Genomic DNA, 20,577 nt, shown 5'->3' with positions numbered 1-20,577 from the left:
TCTTTGCTATCTTTTTGCCTTTTCTTTTCCAATAAGAGTCTAGCTTAGCCAACCAGGACAAGTATCATTTTACAACACTGAGCTGCGACCAATCTGGCAAGCTGACACCAAAGTTGGACTAGCACAACCTGCAGCAAAAGTTTTGGCTTCTATAGACTACTGAAAGGATAATCAAGGCAATCTATACAAATGTTGTCGAAAGCTGGGCTCCAGGAATGACTAATTGAGTCATGCGACATGTTCTGTACCTGCGAGCTCTCAGACTCACAGACAAAAAGTTGTATTTTCTTATCTTTCTTTCTCTTCTTTTCAATTAAGCTTTCTCTGTGCAACTGTCTCGTTTTGTGATCAGGACAGCCAGGATCAGCAGACAGCAACAAACTGTGATCTACCACCTCAAGTTGCCTCACTGTTTTCATTAGGAACAACAAGCCACTTGAGAGATTTTCAAGAAAGGTTTTTAACATATAGAAGCTACATAAATTGCAAGAGCTGGAACAAGGAAGTTCATGGGCCAGATAATACTTAGCCCTTCCATGAGTGCAGGGGACTGGACTAGATGATCTCTCGCGGTCCCTAGGATTCTATGATTAAAATTAAGACTTACTTGTAAGATTGTTAAATGTTTCACCTAACTTTGTCTTTTACTTTAAAATCTTGTGTATGTTTAATAAACATCATGAATTTCCCTGTGGAGTAGTGTGCAAAAAGTGAAAACCCCAGGTAAGAGATCCCCATGCTGAAATTACTGTTAATGCTGTGGCAATATAAAAAAGGGAAACTTAAAAATTCTAGGCCATCTCCTCAAATGGTGTCAATGGGTGTAGCTCCACTGAATCTAAGCTGACTTACACCCACTGAGGAGCTGTCTCTAACTCTCTAAAGGCCCCTACCCAAGGCTCACAAAACATAAGCAGCTTCTCCACCAAACACAACAGCTTCATGAGGCATGTCTTGTAGCAGGGGAGCACAGCATGTCTCCAGAGAGATTGAGATAAAGGGAGCAGACACAAATAGCAGTTGACTGTGTTTTCACTGCTGGAAAAAGAACAAATAGTTCACTTAGTATAACACTGCTGTCAGACCCGAGAAGACTTCTAGGAACTGAGCCAAATAAGCCCTGGGGAGCTGAAGGAAAGGGGAACAAAGTGCTGCAGAAACTAGTCCTGAGGGAAACCTCTGCAAACAATCTTCCAGTGAAAAACACCTACACTTAAAGATACATAAATAATTAGGGGAAACCCACCCACCCACCCCACAAGTGCTAGGCAATCCTTTTGCTCTTGCCAGTGCTTTTTAGTTCCTTACACAAACTATTAAGTACACTATGTGGAAGAACAAACCACCTACAACTTGTCCCAGCACATTTTTTCCCAGCAAATGTCTCTTCTTGTTAGTTTAAAAAAATAATTCTTTCTAGCAACAAGGTTGTGCTGCTTTTGTCTTCCCACAAGAAAACTTAGTATCTTGGGAAAGAGGGCGAGCGTGTTCAGCTATCTTGTAAGCAAGAGGTGGGCTATACTGGACCAGGATCAGGCAAAATTTCTAGGCTGCCCTCAAAATCCCCTACACACTTCCTCCTCAGCTGAGAGGCTGAGACTAGTGGGGCAGAATTATGCCCACCATCCCGCACACCTCCCCCCACACCAACACCTCCAGCTGTCGAGAGCTAGTGTGTAGTAGAGTATGTAACTTCCTTTCCCCTCCTTATTGCTGAGGGTCTCCTCTCCCTCAAATACCGTGACGGAGGTCTAGGCATCATATTCTCATGCTGCCAGCTTACATGAGAGGTGGGGTCAACACAGCCATCCTGTAGTTTTGCATGTGAACAGAAACCCCACTAGCTCCAAAATGCTACCTGTTTTTTTGCTCAGCGCTGCAGTAGGCAGGCAGTTTCCTTTGCCTGCTCTTAAGCAGAGGGAAATGAGTGCCTCGGCGTTCTCTTGGCAGTGAAAAAGACAGACCCATGTTTTGAGGTGCTGCTCCCACCACACCTAGCTCAGCTTCCTGGGAGTCCAGGATTCCATGGTGCCAAACATACAGGGCCCCTCCAAACTTTGGGGCTTCCATCCAGCCTTACTCTCCTTCACACCTCCAGAATTTAGTCATTCTACTAGTATTTTTTGATATACTTGTCCAAGATTTCTTATTACCCATCTCCACCCATGTCGCCATTTCTCCTTTCATGTCTTGGTACAGCAGTAAGAAGCATTGTATAAAGATATTTTTCTGTTGTATGTTCATTTTAGGATGCTAACGCACTTTGCAAACACTGCGTCAATGCACTATCATAGTAAGGAATAACTGGAAATACCATATCAAGGCAGGAGTCACCTCTTTTGCTCTCTATATAAAATATGCCTAGGTACCTGAAAACATGGTGTAGTGCTGAAATAAAATCCAGTCGTCTATGGGGACTATATCAAATCCAGGTCTGCCACACTAAACAACCAACTGGCCTTTCTCTTCCTGGTCACTAAAAGCTGGGAGCACATTCTCTTAGGGAAAGCAACTGCATAACACGCAGCCTCTCCTGCCAGTTACAATGCGACACCGATGGTGTTCAATTCAATCCGCCTCAGATAAGGCTCTGGTGGCTACAGCATGGGCGTAAGCCACCTAGGAGACTGAAGAGAATACTCAAAACTTGGGAGGGAAGACACTACTTTCTCCAGAAAATATCACAAGCCTTCCAAATAGATTTTCCAACAAAGGGCTTTGCTGTATCTTTTAAACGTGTGGGGAAGGAAGGAACGTGTTATGGGGAGCATACTTCGGAGCAGCCTTTCTATTTAATCCTAATTTTAATCCAAATTCTTCTGTCATCCCATCACCATGGTATCTAGGGGGGAGGGATACCTCAGTGGTTTGAGCATTGGCCTGCTAAACCCAGGGTTTTGAGTTCAATCCCTGAGGGGGCCAGTTAGGGATCTGGGGCAAAAATTGGGGATTGGTCCTGCTTTGAGCAGGGGGTTGGACTAGATGACCTCCTGAGGTCCCTTCCAACCCTGATATTCTATGATTCTAGGATTTCTTTTTGGTGTTAGCGTGTGCTTCTCCCAGTACTAGCCATGGATAGCCAGCCAGCACATGCAGAGGTGAGTCCCTGGCTACATCCCATTCTGCTCATCCAATTCCCACATTTTGTGGCACTTCTAACTGTGTTTTCACCACTCTCCTGTACCCCGCACTCAGGTTGGGCAAGAATCAGGATTCTAGCTACTCCCTATCCATGTACACAAGAGGGGTGGAGCTCCTTGGACATATCTTTCCCCCGCCCTTACTCCCAACACCGGGGCAGCCAGAATTTGACCCCAAATGGTTCATACTTGATAGGTAGTACACGTGAACCCCCAGCTGCGACTTACTACTTAATGCCATCTCTTTATCAGCAAGTGTCTCAAAAATGCCAGTGTTATTAGGTTGCCCCTGGGAATTCTAGCTATTACATCAAAAGGAGTATTATTAAACCGGCACATAACCAGTTGCTATATTGATGGTCATGGACAGCCTGAAACAAAATTAATCAATGATTTCCTAAACTTTTTTTATTAAAGATAATTAGCATTCATTGCATAAGAGCTTCCCATGACCCCAATCTAATTATAAAATATTCTGTAAAGACAAAAATGTAAAAGTCGGGGGAAGGGAGGTTACTGTACGTAGCTTCTATTTTTTTCTGTTGCCCTATTATCCCTGTGTGTAACTGTGCCTCTGACTGCAACACATGCACAGCACACTAACATGGGTTTATTTAGAGATATTTTTAATGTGCTTGTGTTGTGGGTTTCTAAGGCTACAGACCAAGACAGGCACATGTAAACAACTAACTAACTGCAAATTCCTAAAGGGGCAGACAACAGGGTTTAGCTGCTGAATGCATCTTAGTCAGGAGAGACGCTGGCGCTGTTTTAATTGTTCATCAATCAATTAACAGGCCTCTCAAATGTCTAATTAAGCAGACAACTGGAATTAAACACAGGACATCTTTGAAACACCAGCCCTCTTAATGAAGGCAGTTCGTACATTCAAGTGAGTGCTTGATTAAGGTGTGCTTGCTTGGAGAGGCGTGCATAAGAATACTCAGCCACTTGATCAGAATGCCTCTAAGGCAAGCATATGAAAAAAAATCAATTCTTTGTCATGCAATTTAACCTTCACATCCACAACTGAGTGCTTGAGAAAGACTGAAGTGCAAAACGAATTAGCCTCACTTAGCGCACAGAAGGGCGGCACAAATGTTGCAATGCCCTCAACCTCTATGCTGGAGTTGAATATGGGGGGGGAGGGGGGAAGAGATAATGGCAGTGAGGATCACAGTTACAGTAACAGAGATGGTGAGGATGCCACTGAAAACGAAGTGAACCAGAGGTTCTGTTCAGCCTTGCTCAGCCCCCAGTAGCATGTGCCTTCCCCTTCTAGAAAGGGAAGCTGGCAAGTCTAAAGCAAGAGGCTATAAATCGGTGACTTCCCCGACAGGGGCAAGAAGTCTCGGCAATCGCTGGTCAGGCCATATCAATTCAAATGGGGCAGTGAGGGGGGAAATTCTGGTTGTCTGATATGGAATTGCTGATCCAGGTGAGTCACTCAGGAATCATTCCCAGGGTGAAAATAAGATGGTTATCTTGATGGAGGAAGGAGGATGACACAATACTTATGACCATGGCAGTTCAGCTCTGGGTGATTCATGTCAGACGAGCGACTGATGAAGATAACATTGCGACCATCAGTTTCCCATAAGTTGGTGGAAACCCCATGTAATGAACAAAATATGAGGTAAAAACAGACGAGGGAGGATGCGTCAGAAAGATTCAAAGATTTTTCCCTTCATATACAATGCTCACATGATAGACACCCAAAGTACATTATCACCTGCTCAAATTCAATGGCCACTGTGTACAATAGGATAGGTTCACTATCTGTTTTTACCAGAAGGGTATTTAATATGACCACTTCTACAGCAGCTTCTGACAATTTAAAAATTATAATGCTTGTAGGTTTTTTCCCCCCCTTCAATATTGGCCAATCTACAGTGAAAGGCAGGGCTGCTCCCATCTACCAGAATTAATTACAGAACACCTGATCCACCAAGAGGAAACAAAGAAAATACTTCTGGTTGAAAAGAGGAAGGGGAAAGGCCTAACTCATCCATGTCCACACTGCAGAACTGAGGCTCTCTTGCTTAAGAAAGAGTCACATTTCAGAGCCTGAGTTATTCTGTAAGAAGGAGAATCACAGAAACAAATCCACAAAAATTGATCACGCAATACTCAAAATCCCCATTAGGGACCTATGCCTGAAGTTCCTGCTTAGGACAAATTTTCATTTACATCAACTGTCTGGGTATCTGAGTGTGTGTTTGGTGAGAGGATCGGAGTGTTTGTAGTGAGGGCAGCTTGAAAGTTTGAGCGAGTGCTTGATTGGTTGGCTGAAAAGGGCAGGAGTTGGGAGTGTTTTGTTTCAGGTGAGCCTGGCTGTTTAAAAAAGCCAGCACTCCGCGAACGGCGGGGAACCAGCTGAGCAGCGGGGAACAGCAGAGCAGCAAACAGCAGGAGTTCGCCTGGGAGTTCGCCTGGGGTGAGCCCACTGAGGCTTACACGCTAACGACTTCTCTGAGTAATTACTGCATCTCCTGAGGAAGCTCATAGTAGGAAGGTAATATGGATGGGGAGTGTTCAGTTGTTGTAACCTGCAGTGGATGTGCCATCTTTGTCTTTCTTCCAGAGGACAGAAGCGACTTTGTGTGTACAAAGTGCAAGCTGGTCTCCATATTGGAAGAGAAGGTTCAAGGTCTGGAGCAACAGGTATCGACCCTGCGTTGCATAAGAGAAACTGAAGATTTCCTGGACAGATGTCAGGATATGCTTCTACGGGCACAAGGTTCTGAAGATTCAGAGCAGGCTGCGCAGCAGGGACAGGAGGACGGTGAAGAAATTTGGCAACATGTGACCTCCAGAAGAAGGGGGAACGTCCATGTACCAGCAACGCAGATACAGGTAAGTAACCGTTTTCATGTTCTCTCCACAGGTACCATTGCGGGGAATGGCCCTGATGATACGTCTGGGGGAAGGGAGCAGAAGGAGACTCCACCAGTTGAAAGGCATGAGATGCACTGTCCTAAGGTTGGGGGTTCCATGACCACCACTCCCAAGAGAAGGAGGCGGGTGGTGGTGGTCGGGGACTCTCTCCTCAGGGGGACTGAGTCATCTACCTACCGCCCTGACCGGGAAAACAGAGAAGTCTGCTGCTTGCCAGGGGCTAAGATTCACAATGTGACGGATAGTCTGCCGAGACTCATCAAGCCCTCGGACCACTACGCCTTCCTGCTTTTCCACGTGGGCACCAATGATACTGCCAAGAATGACCTTGAGCGGATCACTGCAGACTACGTGGCTCTGGGAAGGAGGATAAGGGAGTTTGAGGAGCAAGTGGTGTTCTCCTCCATCCTCCCCGTGGAAGGAAAAGGCCGGGGTAGGGATTGTCGAATCGTGGAAGTCAATGAATGGCTACGCAGGTGGTGTCTGAGAGAAGGCTTTGGATTCTTCGACCATGGGATGGTGTTCCAAGAAGGAGGAGTGCTAGGCAGAGATGGGCTCCACTTAACGAAGAGAGGGAGGAGCATCTTCGCGAGCAGGCTCGCTAACCTAGTGAGGAGGGCTTTAAACTAGGTTCACCGGGGGAAGGAGACCAAAGCCCTGAGATAAGTGGAGAAGCGGGATACGGGGAGGAAGCACGAGCAGGAGCGTGTGAGAGGGGAGGGCTCCTGCCTCATACTGAGAACGAGGAGCGATCAGAGGGTTATCTCAAGTGCCTATATACAAATAAACAAAGCCTGGGAAACAAGCAGGGAGAACTGGAGGTCCTGGCAAAGTCAGGGAATTATGATGTGATTGGAATAACAGAGACTTGGTGGGATAACTCGCATGACTGGAGTACTGTCATGGATGGGTATAAACTGTTCAGGAAGGACAGGGAGGCCAGAAAAGGTGGGGGAGTTGCACTGTATGTAAGGGAGCAGTAGGACTGCTCAGAGCTCCAGTATGAAACTGCAGAAAAACCTGAGAGTCTCTGGATTAAGTTTAGAAGCCTGAGCAACAAGGGTGATGTTGTGGTGGGAGTCTGCTATAGACCACCAGACCAGGGGGATGAGGTGGACGAGGCTTTCTTCCAGCAACTCGCAGAAGCTACTAGATCGCACGCCCTGGTTCTCATGGGCGACTTCAATCATCCTGATATCTGCTGGGAGAACAATATAGCGGTGCACAGACAATCCAGGAAGTTTTTGGAAAGTGAAGGGGACAATTTCCTGGTGCAAGTGCTGGAAGAACCAACTAGGGGCGGAGCTCTTCTTGACCTGCTGCTCACAAACCGTGAAGAATTAGTGGGGGAAGCAAAAGTGGATGGGAACCTGGGAGGCAGTGACCATGAGGTGGTCGAGTTCAGGATCCTGACACAAGGAAGAAAGGAAAGCAGCAGAATACAGACCCTGGACTTCAGAAAAGCAGACTTTGACTCCCTCAGGGAACTGATGGGCAAGATCCCCTGGGAGAACAACATGAGGGGGAAAGGAGTCCAGGAGAGCTGGCTGTATTTTAAAGAATCCTTATTGAGGTTACAGGAACAAACCATCCTGATGTGTAGAAAGTACAGTAAATATGGCAGGCGACCAGCTTGGCTTAACAGGGAAATCCTTGCTGATCTTAAAACACAAAAAAGAGGCTTACAAGAAGTGGAAGATTGGACAAATGACCAGGGAAGAGTATAAAGATATTGCTCGGGCATGTAGGAATGAAATCAGGAAGGCTAAATCACACCTGGAGTTGCAGCTAGCGAGGGATGTTAAGAGTAACAAGAAGGGTTTCTTCAGGTATGTTGGCAATAAGAAGAAAACCAAGGGAAGTGTGGGCCCCTTACTGAATGAGGGAGGCAACCTAGTGACAGAGGATGTGGAAAAAGCTAATGTACTCAATGCTTTTTTTGCCTCTGTCTTCACGAACAAGGTCAGCTCCCAGACTACTGCACTGGGCAGCACAGCATGGGGAGGAGGTGGACAGCCCACTGTGAAGGAAGAAGTGGTTCGGGACTATTTAGAAAAACTGGACGTGCACAAGTCCATGGGGCCAGATGCGTTGCATCCGAGAGTGCTAAAGAAATTGGCGCATGTGATTGCAGAGCCATTGGCCATTATCTTTGAAAACTCATGGCGATCGGGGGAAATCCCGGACTACTGGAAAAAGGCTAATGTAGTACCCATCTTTAAAAAAGGGAAGAAGGAGGATCCTGGGAACTACAGGCCGGTCAGCCTCACCTCAGTCCCTAGAAAAATCATGGAGCATGTCCTCAAGGAATCAATTCTAAAGCACTTAGACGAGAGGAAAGTGATCAGGAACAGTCAGCATGGATTCACCAAGGGCAAGTCATGCCTGACTAATCTAATTGCCTTCTATGATGAGATAACTGGTTCTGTTGATGAAGGGAAAGCAGTGGACGTGTTATTCCTTGACTTTAGCAAAGCTATTGACACGGTCTCCCACAGTATTCTTGTCAGCAAGTTAAAGAAGTATGGGCTGGATGGATGCACTACAAGGTGGGTAGAAAGTTGGCTAGATTGTCAGGCTCAACGGGTAGTGATCAATGGCTCCATGTCTAATTGGCAGCCGGAATCTAGCGGAGTGCCCCAAGGGTCGGTTCTGGGGCCGGTTTTGTTCAATATCTTCATTAATGATTTGGAGGATGGTGTGGATTGCACCCTCAGCAAGTTTGCGGATGACACTAAACTGGGAGGAGAGGTAGATATGCTGGAGGGGAGGGATAGAATACAGAGGGACCTAGACAAATTGGAGGATTGGGCCAAAAGAAATCTGATGGTCAACAATGACAAGTGCAGAGTCCTGCACTTAGGACAGAAGAATCCAATGCACCGCTACAGACTAGGGACCGAATGGTTCGGCAGCAGTTCTGCAGCGAAGGACCTAGGGGTGACAGTGGACGAGAAGCTGGATATGAGTCAGCAGTGTGCCCTTGTTGCCAAGAAGGCCAATGGCATTTTGGGATGTGTTAGTAGGGGCACTGCCAGCAGATCGAGGGATGTGATCGTTCCCCTCTATTCGACATTGGTGAGGCCTCATCTGGAGTACTGTGTCCAGTTTTGGGCCCCATGCTACAAGAAGGATGTGGATAAATTGGAGAGTCCAACGAAGGGCAACAAAAATTATTAGGGGTCTGGAACACATGAGTTACGAGGAGAGGCTGAGGGAACTGGGATTGTTTAGTCTATGGAAGAGAAGAATGAGGGGGGATTTGATAGCTGCTTTTAACTACCTGAAAGGTGGATCCAAAGAGGATGGATCTAGACTATTCTCAGTGATAGATGACAGGACAAGGAGTAATGGTCTCAAGTTGCAGTGGGGGAGATTTAGGTTGGATATTAGGGAAAACTTTTTCACTAGGAGGGTGGTGAAACACTGGAATGCGTTACCTAGGGCGGTGGTGGAATCCCCTTCCTTGGAAGTTTTTAAGATCAGGCTTGACAAAGCCCTGGCTGGGATGATTTAGTTGGGATTGGTCCTGCTCTGGGCAGGGGGTTGGACTAAATGGCCGCCAGAGGTCCCTTCCAACTCTGTTATTCTATGATTCTACGATTCTTTGAGCTTGGACCCTAGACAATTAACACACTCCACGCTAACGTGATAGCTTTTTCTTTTATCTTTACTGGTAGTTTTCTTCGCTGCCCTAAACAGATATTTGTAAAAAGAAAAGGAGTGCTTGTGGCACCTTAGAGAGTAACCAATTTATTTGAGCATAAACTTTCATGAGCTACAGCTCACTTCATCGAAAGCTTATGCTAAAATAAATTGGTTAGTCTCTAAGGTGCCACAAGCACTCCTTTTCTTTTTACAAATACAGACTAACATGGCTGCTACTCTGAAACCAGATATTTGTAAGGCTCTTTTTCTCTCCCGCCAAAGAAAAGCAGTATTACCAAGTCCATGTGTTCAAAAATCAGGAGTCAGGCCCCCAGATCTCATGAGATTTTTTTTTTTTTAAACCAAATCACACCAATTAAATAAATGCTCAGTTCTTTTTCTTCTGTTTGAGCGATTAGGGTTCACATTTTCACGCTTTTCTCTACAGCAGTGGTTCCCAAACTTGTTCCGGCACGGGCCAAGGGACTTACTGGCTGCCGCTTCCAGCAGCTCCCATTGGCCTGGAGCAGCGAACTGCGGCCAGTGGGAGCTGCGATCAGCCGAACCTGCGGACGTGGTAGGTAAACAAACTGGCCTGGCCCACCAGGGGCTTTCCCTGCACAAGTGGTGGAACAAGTTTGCGAACCACTGCTCTACAGCTATAAAGGTTGGAATGTTTTTTTTTTGTTTGTTTTTTTACACAATGAATACTCAGATCCAGGAATTGAAAGTGCATTGAGATTTATTGACGAAAAGTGCTATATTAGAGATGGATAACATATTATCACGTATTAACATGATTCCAGGAGCTGGAGATATATTAAAAAAACACCAGATACTGTAAGTCTTGGAACACTGGAGGTATGATCTGAGTACAATTATTTCCTTAAAGCACATTATCAAAGTTGGAAAGGCCTAGAATTTTACCTCATTTGCTTTTTCTTAAAGCCATTTTCAAAAGCCCAATTATTATATGCTTTTTCCTGAATGTAAAACACTTGAGGGAAGGGATTCCCCCTTAAACATAAAAATGTAACATCCTGTGACAACAACTCAACCCTCCTGTAGAATCCTACAACAACAGCAAATCAACCCTGTGGAAGCTGTGAAACTGAGCAATCAAAAATATGGAAATGGACACAAATTTCAGTTTCAACCTTACAAAAAAAAATAGAAAATGAATTCTAAAAGGATGAAACCTACTTTTAAAAATGTCCTGTAAGGAAGAAAAGAGTAATTAAATAAAAAAGACATCAAGTTTTCTCTCTCACACAAAAGATTATCATCAGAACTGATGCTTCCTACCATGCAAAAATACCAATAAGCAATTATCTCCGTATATCCACAGCAATCTCTGACATTTCCATTATTGGTGTCATCCTGTCCTTAGAAGAATAAAGAGCAAGATAGAACAGAAAAAGCAGGCTCCTGAAGTAAAATTCCTATCAGTTCTTAACTTAAAAACCCTCCTTGGTCAGTTGGTAACTGAGCAATGATTCCCAAACATATAGCCAGGGGAACACAGAGGAAAGGATAGGTTTGGAGAGAATCGGGACACTAATGTGAAATTCATGGTTGGAAAACTGACTCTAGAATAATAATTTGATAAATTATTTAGCAGATCAATTACAGGAGACAAACTGCATAGCTACACCCAACCCAGTGCCATAACAAAAGCTAATTTTCAAGAGCTGAATTAAACAATTGCCAGTAACTGCATGTAGAAGCACCGCAAATGTTCTGAGAATTAGAACTCCCAAGACAGTGTTTTATAAAAGAAACTATGTTTATGTTCCACAATGGAAGGCTGCAAGGAAAACAGTCTCCTTCTAATCCTCCCTTTAAACCTCTCCACCTAGCACACTGATTAGCTTCCTACTGTCATTGTAATGACTACCATACAATATGCTGCCTGTCAGTGTTTAACACGAAGCACCAGTGCCAAAACTTGAGTGCCTCTTCCTGGCTGACAAACAAATTCTTTATTTAAGCAGTATTTCTGGGAGTCTTTGCTGGCTCATCTGCAGCCAATCTTAATTCCCTTGAGGAAGCAAAAGAAATTGCCCTCTGACCTTCCACCATACATTCTCTCTTTCAAAAACAAACACCCCCCTCCCCATTTATTTTCCTCTCTTTCAAATTATGGGTCAGATCCTCTTCCCCTTGATGTCAATAGCGAAACTCTCATTGAATTCACAGGAAGCGAGATCAGATTCTGTACATCAATTTAAATTTAAAAAAGGATTAAAAAAAGTAGTATTGTAATATCTTCTGTATTGTGAAACATCTTTACTAGTAATAATAGTCCACTAGAGGAAGAGTCTGTTGATTTTGCATTATAAACTCATATCAGTCACAATCTGCCCAGGACTGAAACTTGATACAGAATCAGGGAGTGGGGTTTTCTAAAGTGTATTTTAGTAATTTACCTTGTTAATACAGATGGCTCCAGAAATCTTTAAGATCCTTAATAGCAAAGACAGGGCTTCTACATATAAGCACAGAGGTGCAGACCTCTCTGAGGGTATGTCTACACTACGGAATAAGGTCGAATTTATAGAAGTCAGTTTTTTAGAAATCGGTTTTATACATTCGAGTGTGTGTGTCCCCACAGAAAATGCTCTAAGTGCATTAACTCGGCGGAGCGCTTCCACAGTACCGAGGCTAGAGTCGACTTCCGGAGCGTTGCACTGTGGGTAGCTATCCCACAGTTCCCGCAGTCTCCGCTGCCCATTGGAATTCTGGGTTGAGATTCCCAATGCCTGATGGGGCTAAAACATTGTCGCGGGTGGTTCTGGGTACGTATCGTCAGGCCCCCGTTCCCTCCCTCCCTCCGTGAAAGCAAGGGCAGACAATCGTTTCACGCCTTTTTTCCTGAGTTACCTGTGCAGACGCCATACCACGGCAAGCATGGAGCCCGCTCAGGTAACCGTCACCCTATGTCTCCTGGGTGCTGGCAGACGCGGTACGGCTTTGCTACACAGTAGCAGCAACCCATTCCCTTCTGGCAGGCGACGGTGCAATACGACCGGTAGTCGTCCTCGTCGTGTCCTCGTCGTGCCCGAGGCGCAGGGACTAAATTTGGAGTGACTTGACCAGGTCACTCTCTTTAGTCCTGCAGTCAGTTCTATTGAACCGTCTTATGGTGAGCGGGCAGGCGATACGGACTGCTAGCAGTCGTACTGTACCATCTTCTGCCAGGCAGGCAAGAGATGAGGATGGCTAGCAGTCGTACTGTACCATCTTCTGCCGAGCAGCCATGAGATGTGGATGGCATGCAGTCCTTCTGCACCGTCTGCTGCCAGCCAAAGATGTAAAAGATAGATGGAGTGGGTCAAAACAAGAAATAGACCAGATTTGTTTTGTACTCATTTGCCTCCTCCCCTGCCTAGGGGACTCATTCCTCTAGGTCACACTGCAGTCACTCACAGAGAAGGTGCAGCGAGGTAAATCTAGCCATGTATCAATCAGAGGCCAGGCTAACCTTCTTGTTCCAATAAGGACAATAACTTAGGTGCACCATTTCTTATTGGAACCCTCCGTGAAGTCCTGCCTGAAATACTCCTTGATGTAAAGACACCCCCTTTGTTGATTTTAGCTCCCTGAAGCCAACCCTGTAAGCCGTGTCGTCAGTCGCCCCTCCCTCCGTCAGAGCAACGGCAGACAATCGTTCCGCGCCTTTTTTCTGTGCGGACGCCATACCAAGGCAAGCATGGAGGCCGCTCAGCTCACTTTGGCAATTAGGAGCACATTAAACACCACACGCATTATCCAGCAGTATATGCGGCACCGGAACCTGGCAAAGCGATACTGGGCGAGGAGGCGACGTCAGCGCGGTCACGTGAGTGATCAGGACATGGACACAGATTTCTCTGAAAGCATGGGCCCTGCCAATGCATGCATCATGGTGCTAATGAGGCAGGTTCATGCTGTGGAACGCCGATTCTGGGCTCGGGAAACAAGCACAGACTGGTGGGACCGCATAGTGTTGCATGTCTGGGACGATTCCCAGTGGCTGCGAAACTTTCGCATGTGTAAGGGCACTTTCATGGAACTTTGTGACTTGCTTTCCTCTGCCCTGAGGCGCATGAATACCAAGATGAGAGCAGCCCTCACAGTTGAGAAGCGAGTGGCGATAGCCCTGTGGAAGCTTGCAACGCCAGACAGCTACCGGTCAGTTGGGAATCAATTTGGAGTGGGCAAATCTACTGTGGGGGCTGCTGTGATGCAAGTAGCCCACGCAATCAAAGATCTGCTGATATCAAGGGTAGTGACCCTGGGAAATGTGCAGGTCATAGTGGATGGCTTTGCTGCAAGGGGATTCCCTAACTGTGGTGGGGCCATAGACGGAACCCATATCCCTAGCTTGGCACCGGAGCACCAAGCCACCGAGTACATAAACCGCAAGGGGTACTTTTCAGTAGTGCTGCAAACTCTGGTGGATCACAAGGGACGTTTCACCAACATCAACGTGGGATGGCCGGGAAAGGTGCATGATGCTCGCATCTTCAGGAACTCTGGTCTGTTTCAAAAGCTGCAGGAAGGGACTTTATTCCCAGACTAGAAAATAACTGTTGGGGATGTTGAAATGCCTTTATGTATCCTTGGGGACCCAGCCTACCCCTTAATGCCATGGCTCATGAAGCCGTACACAGGCAGCCTGGACAGTAATCAGGAGCTGTTGAACTACAGGCTGAGCAAGTGCAGAATGGTGGTAGAATGTGCATTTGGACGTTTAAAGGCGCGCTGGCGCAGTTTACTGACTCGCTTAGACCTCAGCGAAACCAATATTCCCACTGTTATTACTGCTTGCTGTGTGCTCCACAATATCTGTGAGAGTAAGGGGGAGACGTTTATGGCGGGGTGGGAGGTTGAGGCAAATCGCCTGGCTGCTGGTTATGCGCAGCCAGACACCAGGGCGGTTAGAAGAGCACAGGAGGGTGCGGTACGCATCAGAGAAGCTTTGAAAACCAGTTTCATGACTGGCCAGGCTATGGTGTGAAAGTTCTGTTTGTTTCTCCTTGATGAAACCCCCCGCTCCTTGGTTCACTCTACTTCCCTGTAAGCTAACCACCCGCCCCTCCTCCCTTCAATCACCGCTTGCAGAGGCAATAAAGTCATTGTTGCTTCACATTCATGCATTCTTTATTCATTCATCACACAAATAGGGGGATGACTACCAAGGTAGCCCAGGAGGAGGGAAGGAAAATGCCACACAGCACTTTAAAAGTTTACAACTTCAAAATTTATTGAATGACAGCCTTCTTTTTTTGGGGCAATCCTCTGTGGTGGAGTGGCTGGTTGGCCGGAGGCCCCCCCACCGCGTTCTTGGGCATCTGGGTGTGGAGGCTATGGAACTTGGGGAGGAGGGCGGTTGGTTACAGAGGGGCTGCAGTGGCAGTCTGTGCTCCAGCTGCCTTTGCTGCAGCTCAACCATACACTGGAGCATACTGATTTGGTCCTGCAGCAGCCTCAGGATTGAATCCTGCCTCCTCTCATCACGCTGCCGCCACATTTGAGCTTCAGCCCTGTCTTCAGCCCGCCACTTACTCTCTTCAGCCCACCACCTCTCCTCCCGGAGACACTGCACTCTGACATTATTTGCCTCCACGCATTCATCTGTGCTCTGTCAGTGTGGGAGGACAGCATGAGCTCGGAGAACATTTCATCGCGAGTGCGTTTTTTTTCTTTCTAAGCTTCACTAGCCTCTGGGAAGGAGAAGATCCTGTGATCATTGAAACACATGCAGCTGGTGAAGAAAAAAAAAGGGACAGCGGTATTTAAAAAGACACATTTTATAAAACAGTGGCTACACTCTTTCAGGGTAAACCTTGCTGTTAACATTACATACATAGCACATGTGCTTTCGTTACAAGGTCGCATTTTGCCTCCCCCCACCGCGTGACTACCCCCTCAACCTTCCCCCCTCCCTGTGGCTAACAGCGGGGAACATTTCTGTTTAGCCACAGGCAAACAGCCCAGCAGGAATGGGCTCCTCTGAGTGTCCCCTGAAGAAAAGCACTCTATTTCAACCAGGTGACCATGAATTATATCTCACTCTCCTGAGGATAACACAGAGAGATAAAGAACGGATGTTGTTTGAATGCCAGCAAACATACACTGCAATGCTTTGTTCTACAATGATTCCCGAGTACATTTTACTGGCCTGGAGTGGTAAAGTGTCCTACCATGAAGGACGCAATAAGGCTGCCCTCCCCAGAAACCTTTTGCAAAGGCTTTAGGACTACATCTAGGAGAACCGCAAATGCCAGGGCAAAGTAATCCTTTCACATGCTTGCTTTTAAACCATGTATAGTATTTTAAAAGGTACACTCACCAGAGGTCCCTTCTCCGCCTGCTGGGTCCAGGAAGCAGCCTTGGGTGGGTTCGGGGGGTACTGGCTCCAGGTCCAGGGTGAGAAACAGTTCCTGGCTGTCGGGAAAACCGGTTTCTCCGCTTGCTTGCTGTGAGCTATCTACAACCTCATCATCATCATCATCGTCCCCAAAACCTGCCTCCGTATTGCCTCCATCTCCATTGAAGGAGTCAAACAACACGGCTGGGGTAGTGGTGGCTGAACCCCCTAAAATGGCATGCAGCTCATCATAGAAGCGGCATGTTTGGGGCTCTGACCCGGAGCGGCCGTTCGCCTCTCTGGTTTTCTGGTAGGCTTGCCTCAGCTCCTTCAGTTTCACACGGCACTGCTTCGGGTCCCTGTTATGGCCTCTGTCCTTCATGCCCTGGGAGATTTTGACAAAGGTTTTGGCATTTCGAAAACTGGAACCGAGTTCTGATAGCACGGATTCCTCTCCCCAAACAGCGATCAGATCCCGTACCTCCTGTTCGGTCCATGCTGGAGCTCTTTTGCGATTCTGGGACTCCATGGTCACCTGCAGCTTGCCACGCTGGCCAAACAGGAAATGAGATTCAAAAGTTCGCGGTTCTTTTCCTGTCTACCTGGCCAGTGCATCTGAGTTGAGAGTGCTGTCCAGAGCGGTCACAATGGAGCACTCTGGGATAGCTCCCGGAGGCCAATACCATCGAATTGTGTCCACAGTACCCCAAATTCGAGCCGGCAACGTTGATTTAAGCGCTAATCCACTTGTCAGGGGTGGAGTAAGGAAATCGATTTTAAGAGCCCTTTAAGTCGAAATAAAGGGCTTCATTGTGTGGACGGGTGCAGGTTTACATCGATTTAACGCTGCTAAATTCGACCTAAAGTCCTAGTGTAGACCAGGGCTGAGAGAATGGGTAGCTTAGACAAAGGGCAAAGCATTATGAAACATTTAATCTCTGCATCACTCTTTTTTGTCTCTGGTCCAGTTGGTAATCACTTCCTAAAGGGTATTTGTGAAAGGAGTTGGTACGCTAGTTGTAGTTCTCCAGGGAGCACAGTATGTCATTGCAACAACACAGGACACCTTGTATTTCCACTTTCATAGATTCATAGATTCATAGATATTTAGGCCAGAAGGGACCATTATGATCATCTAGTCTGACCTCCTGCACAATGCAGGCCACAGAATTTCACCCACCACTCCTAAAAAAGACCTCACATCTATATCTGTGCTATTGAAGTCCCCAAATTGTAGTTTGAAGACCTCAAGGAGCAGAGAATCCTCCAGCAAGTGACCCGTGCCCCATGCTACAGAGGAAGGCGAAAAACCTCCAGGGCCTTCCAATCTGCCCTGGAGGAAAATTCCTTCCCGACCCCAAATATGGCGATCAGCTAAACCCTGAGCATATGGGCAAGATTCATCAGCCAGATACTACAGAAAATTCCTTCCCGGGTAACTTGGATCTTACCCCATCTAAAAACCCATCACAGGCCATTGGGCCTATTTACCATGAATATTTAATTACCAAAACCATGTTATCCCATCATACCATCTCCTCCATAAACTTATCGAGTTTAATCTTAAAGCAAGATAGATCTTTTGTCCCCACTACTTCCCTCGGAAGGCTATTCCAAAACTTCACTCCTCTGATGGTTAGAAACCTTCGTCTAATTTCTAATCTAAATTTCCTAGTGGCCAGTTTATATCCATTTGTTCTTGTGTCCACATTGGTACTGAGTTTAAATAATTCCTCTCCCTCTCTGGTATTTATCCCTCTGATATATTTATAGAGAGCAATCATATCTCCCCTCAACCTTCTTTTAGTTAGGCTAAACAAGCCAAGCTCCCTGAGTCTCCTTTCATAAGACAAGTTTTCCATTCCTCGGATCATCCTAGTAGCCCTTCTCTGTACCTGTTCCAGTTTGAATTCATCCTTCTTAAACATGGGAGACCAGAACTGCACACAGTATTCCAGGTGAGGTCTCACCAGTGCCTTATATAATGGTACTAAAACCTCCTTATCCCTACTGGAAATACCTCTCCTGATGCATCCCAAGATGACATTAGCTTTTTTCACAGCCATATCACATTGGCAGCTCATAGTCATCCTATGATCAACCAATACTCCAAGGTCCTTTTCCTCCTCCGTTACTTCTAGTTGATGCGTCCCTAGCTTATAACTAAAATTCTTGTTATTAATCCCTAAATGCATGACCTTACACTTCTCACTATTAAATTTCATCCTATTCCTATTACTCCAGTTTACAAGGTCATCCAGATCCTCCTGTAGGGTATCCCTGTCCTTCTCTAAATTAGCAATACCTCCCAGCTTTGTATCATCTGCAAACTTTATTAGCACATTCCCACTTTTTGTGCCCAGGTCAGTAATAAAAAGATTAAATAAGATTGGTCCCAAAACCGATCCTTGAGGAACTCCACTGGTAACCTCCCTCCAACTTGACAGTTCACCTTTCAGTAGGACCCGTTGTAGTCTCCCCTTTAACCAATTCCCTATCCACCTTTCAATTTTCCTATTGATGCCCATCTTATCCAATTTAACTAATAATTCCCCATGTGGCACAGTATCAAACGCCTTACTAAAATCTAAGTAAATTAGATCCACTGCGTTTCCTTTATCTAAAAAATCTGTTACTCTCTCAAAGAAGGAGATCAGGTTGGTTTGGCACGATCTACCTTTTGTAAAACCATGTTGTAATTTGTCCCATTTATCATTGACTTCAATGTCCTTAACTACCTTCTCCTTCAAAATTTTTTCCAAGACCTTGCATACTACAGATGTCAAACTAACAGGCCTATAATTACTTGGATCACTTTTTTTCCCTTTCTTAAAAATAGGAACTATGTTAGCAATTCTCCAATCATACGGTACAACCCCTGAGTTTACAGATTCATTAAAAATTCTTGCTAATGGGCTTGCAATTTCTTGTGCCAATTCTTTTAATATTCTTGGATGAAGATTATCTGGGCCCCCCGATTTAGTCCCATTAAGCTGTTTGAGTTTCGCTTCTACCTCAGATATGGTGATGTCTACCTCCATATCCTCATTCCCATTTATCATGCTACCATTATCCCTAAGATCCTCTTTAGTCTTATTAAAGACTGAGGCAAAGTATTTGTTTAGATATTGGGCCATGCCTAGATTATCCTTGACCTCCACTCCATCCTCAGTTTTTAGCGGTCCCACTTCTTCTTTCTTTGTTTTCTTCCTATTTATATGACTATAGAACCTTTTACTATTAGTTTTAATTCCCTTTGCAAGGTCCAACTCTACTTGACTTTTAGCCTGTCTCACTTTATCCCTACATATTCTGACCTCAATAAGGTAGCTTTCCTTACTGATCCCTCCCTTCTTCCACTCCCTATATGCTTTCTGCTTTTTCTTAATTACCTCTCTAAGATGCTTGCTCATCCAGCTTGGTCTACAACTCCTGCCTATGAATTTTTTCCCCTTTCTTGGGATGCAGGCTTCCGATAGCTTCTGCAGCTTTAATTTAAAATAATCCCAGGCCTCCTCTACCTTTAAACCCATAAATTCTTCAGTCCAATCCACTTCCCTAACTAATTTCCTTAATTTTTGAAAGTCAGCCCTTTTGAAATCAAAAACCCTAGTTGCAGATTTATTTTTGTTAATCCTTCCATTCAGTTTGAACTGAATTAGCTCATGATCACTTGAGCCAAGATTATCCCCTACAACCATTTCCTCTATGAGGTCCTCATTACTCACCAAGACCAAATCTAAAATGGCATCCCCTCTAGTCGGTTCAGCAACTACTTGCTGAAGGAATCCATCAGCTATCGCATCTAGGAAAATCTGAGCCCTATTATTATTACTAGCACTCGTCCTCCAGTCTATATCTGGGAAGTTAAAGTCTCCCATGATCACACAGTTTCCATTAGTATTTACTTTATTAAAAACATTAAAAAGGGCTCTATCCATATCCAAATTAGATCCCGGCGGTCTATAGCACCCTTCTCATCCGTTGTATATATCTAGGGAGGGTCAGCTGAAGTGACAGAGCAGATGAAGAGAGAGGTGGACACTCAGGATATAGACGATTAAGTGCTTTTTGGGTCAATACCAACATCTTGAATTGCTCCAGGAAACCACTAGGAAGCCAATATGGTCTAAGAAACATCTTTATAGGTACAGCTGCCCAAGTACCTCATATGTAGGTGAGCAGCTGCCTTTTGCAATTGATGAAGTTGGAGTTTCATTCCCAATACTTGTCCTGTGGCTACATAGAGAACTTCACAGTTGAGATTCACTGGGATACAAAGCGGACTGGATGCCTCTATGGTAGGAGATATAGTTGGCAGTGTAATCTAGTGACTAAGGCACTGAACCAAGGAGATAGGAGACTTAAGTTGTATTCCCAGCTTAACCAGTGACTTGTGTGATCCTGGGCACCTCTTTCCTTTCCCATCCTTTGTACATTTTGTCTATTAGACTGTCAACTATTCAGAGTAGGGACAGTATCTGACTGTGGGTTTCTACGGAGATTAGCACAATGGGGCACTGATCTTGGTCAAGG

At 45.6% G+C, this 20,577-nt stretch overlaps 2 protein-coding genes across 3 annotated transcripts in view; both read right to left on the bottom strand.

Annotated features, from left to right (window-relative positions):
* Nucleotides 1-20,577, bottom strand: part of GPC1 (glypican 1) — a 431,622-nt gene that overhangs the window by 230,627 nt on the left and 180,418 nt on the right. The gene's annotated exons all lie outside the window — the stretch shown is intronic.
* On the bottom strand, nucleotides 14,965-17,010 carry LOC142073278 (myb/SANT-like DNA-binding domain-containing protein 7). The gene is made up of 2 exons (XM_075132655.1): nucleotides 16,024-17,010; nucleotides 14,965-15,435 (listed from the first exon to the last, which is right to left on the bottom strand). The coding sequence occupies exons 1-2, from the start codon at nucleotides 16,568-16,570 to the stop codon at nucleotides 15,302-15,304; spliced, it is 681 nt and encodes a 226-aa protein (XP_074988756.1). The 5' UTR covers nucleotides 16,571-17,010; the 3' UTR covers nucleotides 14,965-15,301.

The sequence above is a fragment of the Caretta caretta genome, chromosome 9, assembly GCF_965140235.1.
Source record: "Caretta caretta isolate rCarCar2 chromosome 9, rCarCar1.hap1, whole genome shotgun sequence".
Classification (NCBI taxonomy): Eukaryota; Metazoa; Chordata; order Testudines; family Cheloniidae; genus Caretta; species Caretta caretta.
This window is presented reverse-complemented; position numbering and strand designations above follow the sequence as displayed.

What these genes read in the sequence shown, in the direction of transcription:
- LOC142073278 (XM_075132655.1), bottom strand. Translation starts at nt 16,570, where the DNA reads ATGGAGTCCCAGAATCGCAAAAGAGCTCCAGCATGGACCGAACAGGAG. An exon ending in AGGCGGAGAAGGGACCTCTG is followed by an intron (nt 15,436 to 16,023) that starts GTGAGTGTACCT and finishes TTTCTTCACCAG; the next exon opens with CTGCATGTGTTTCAATGATC.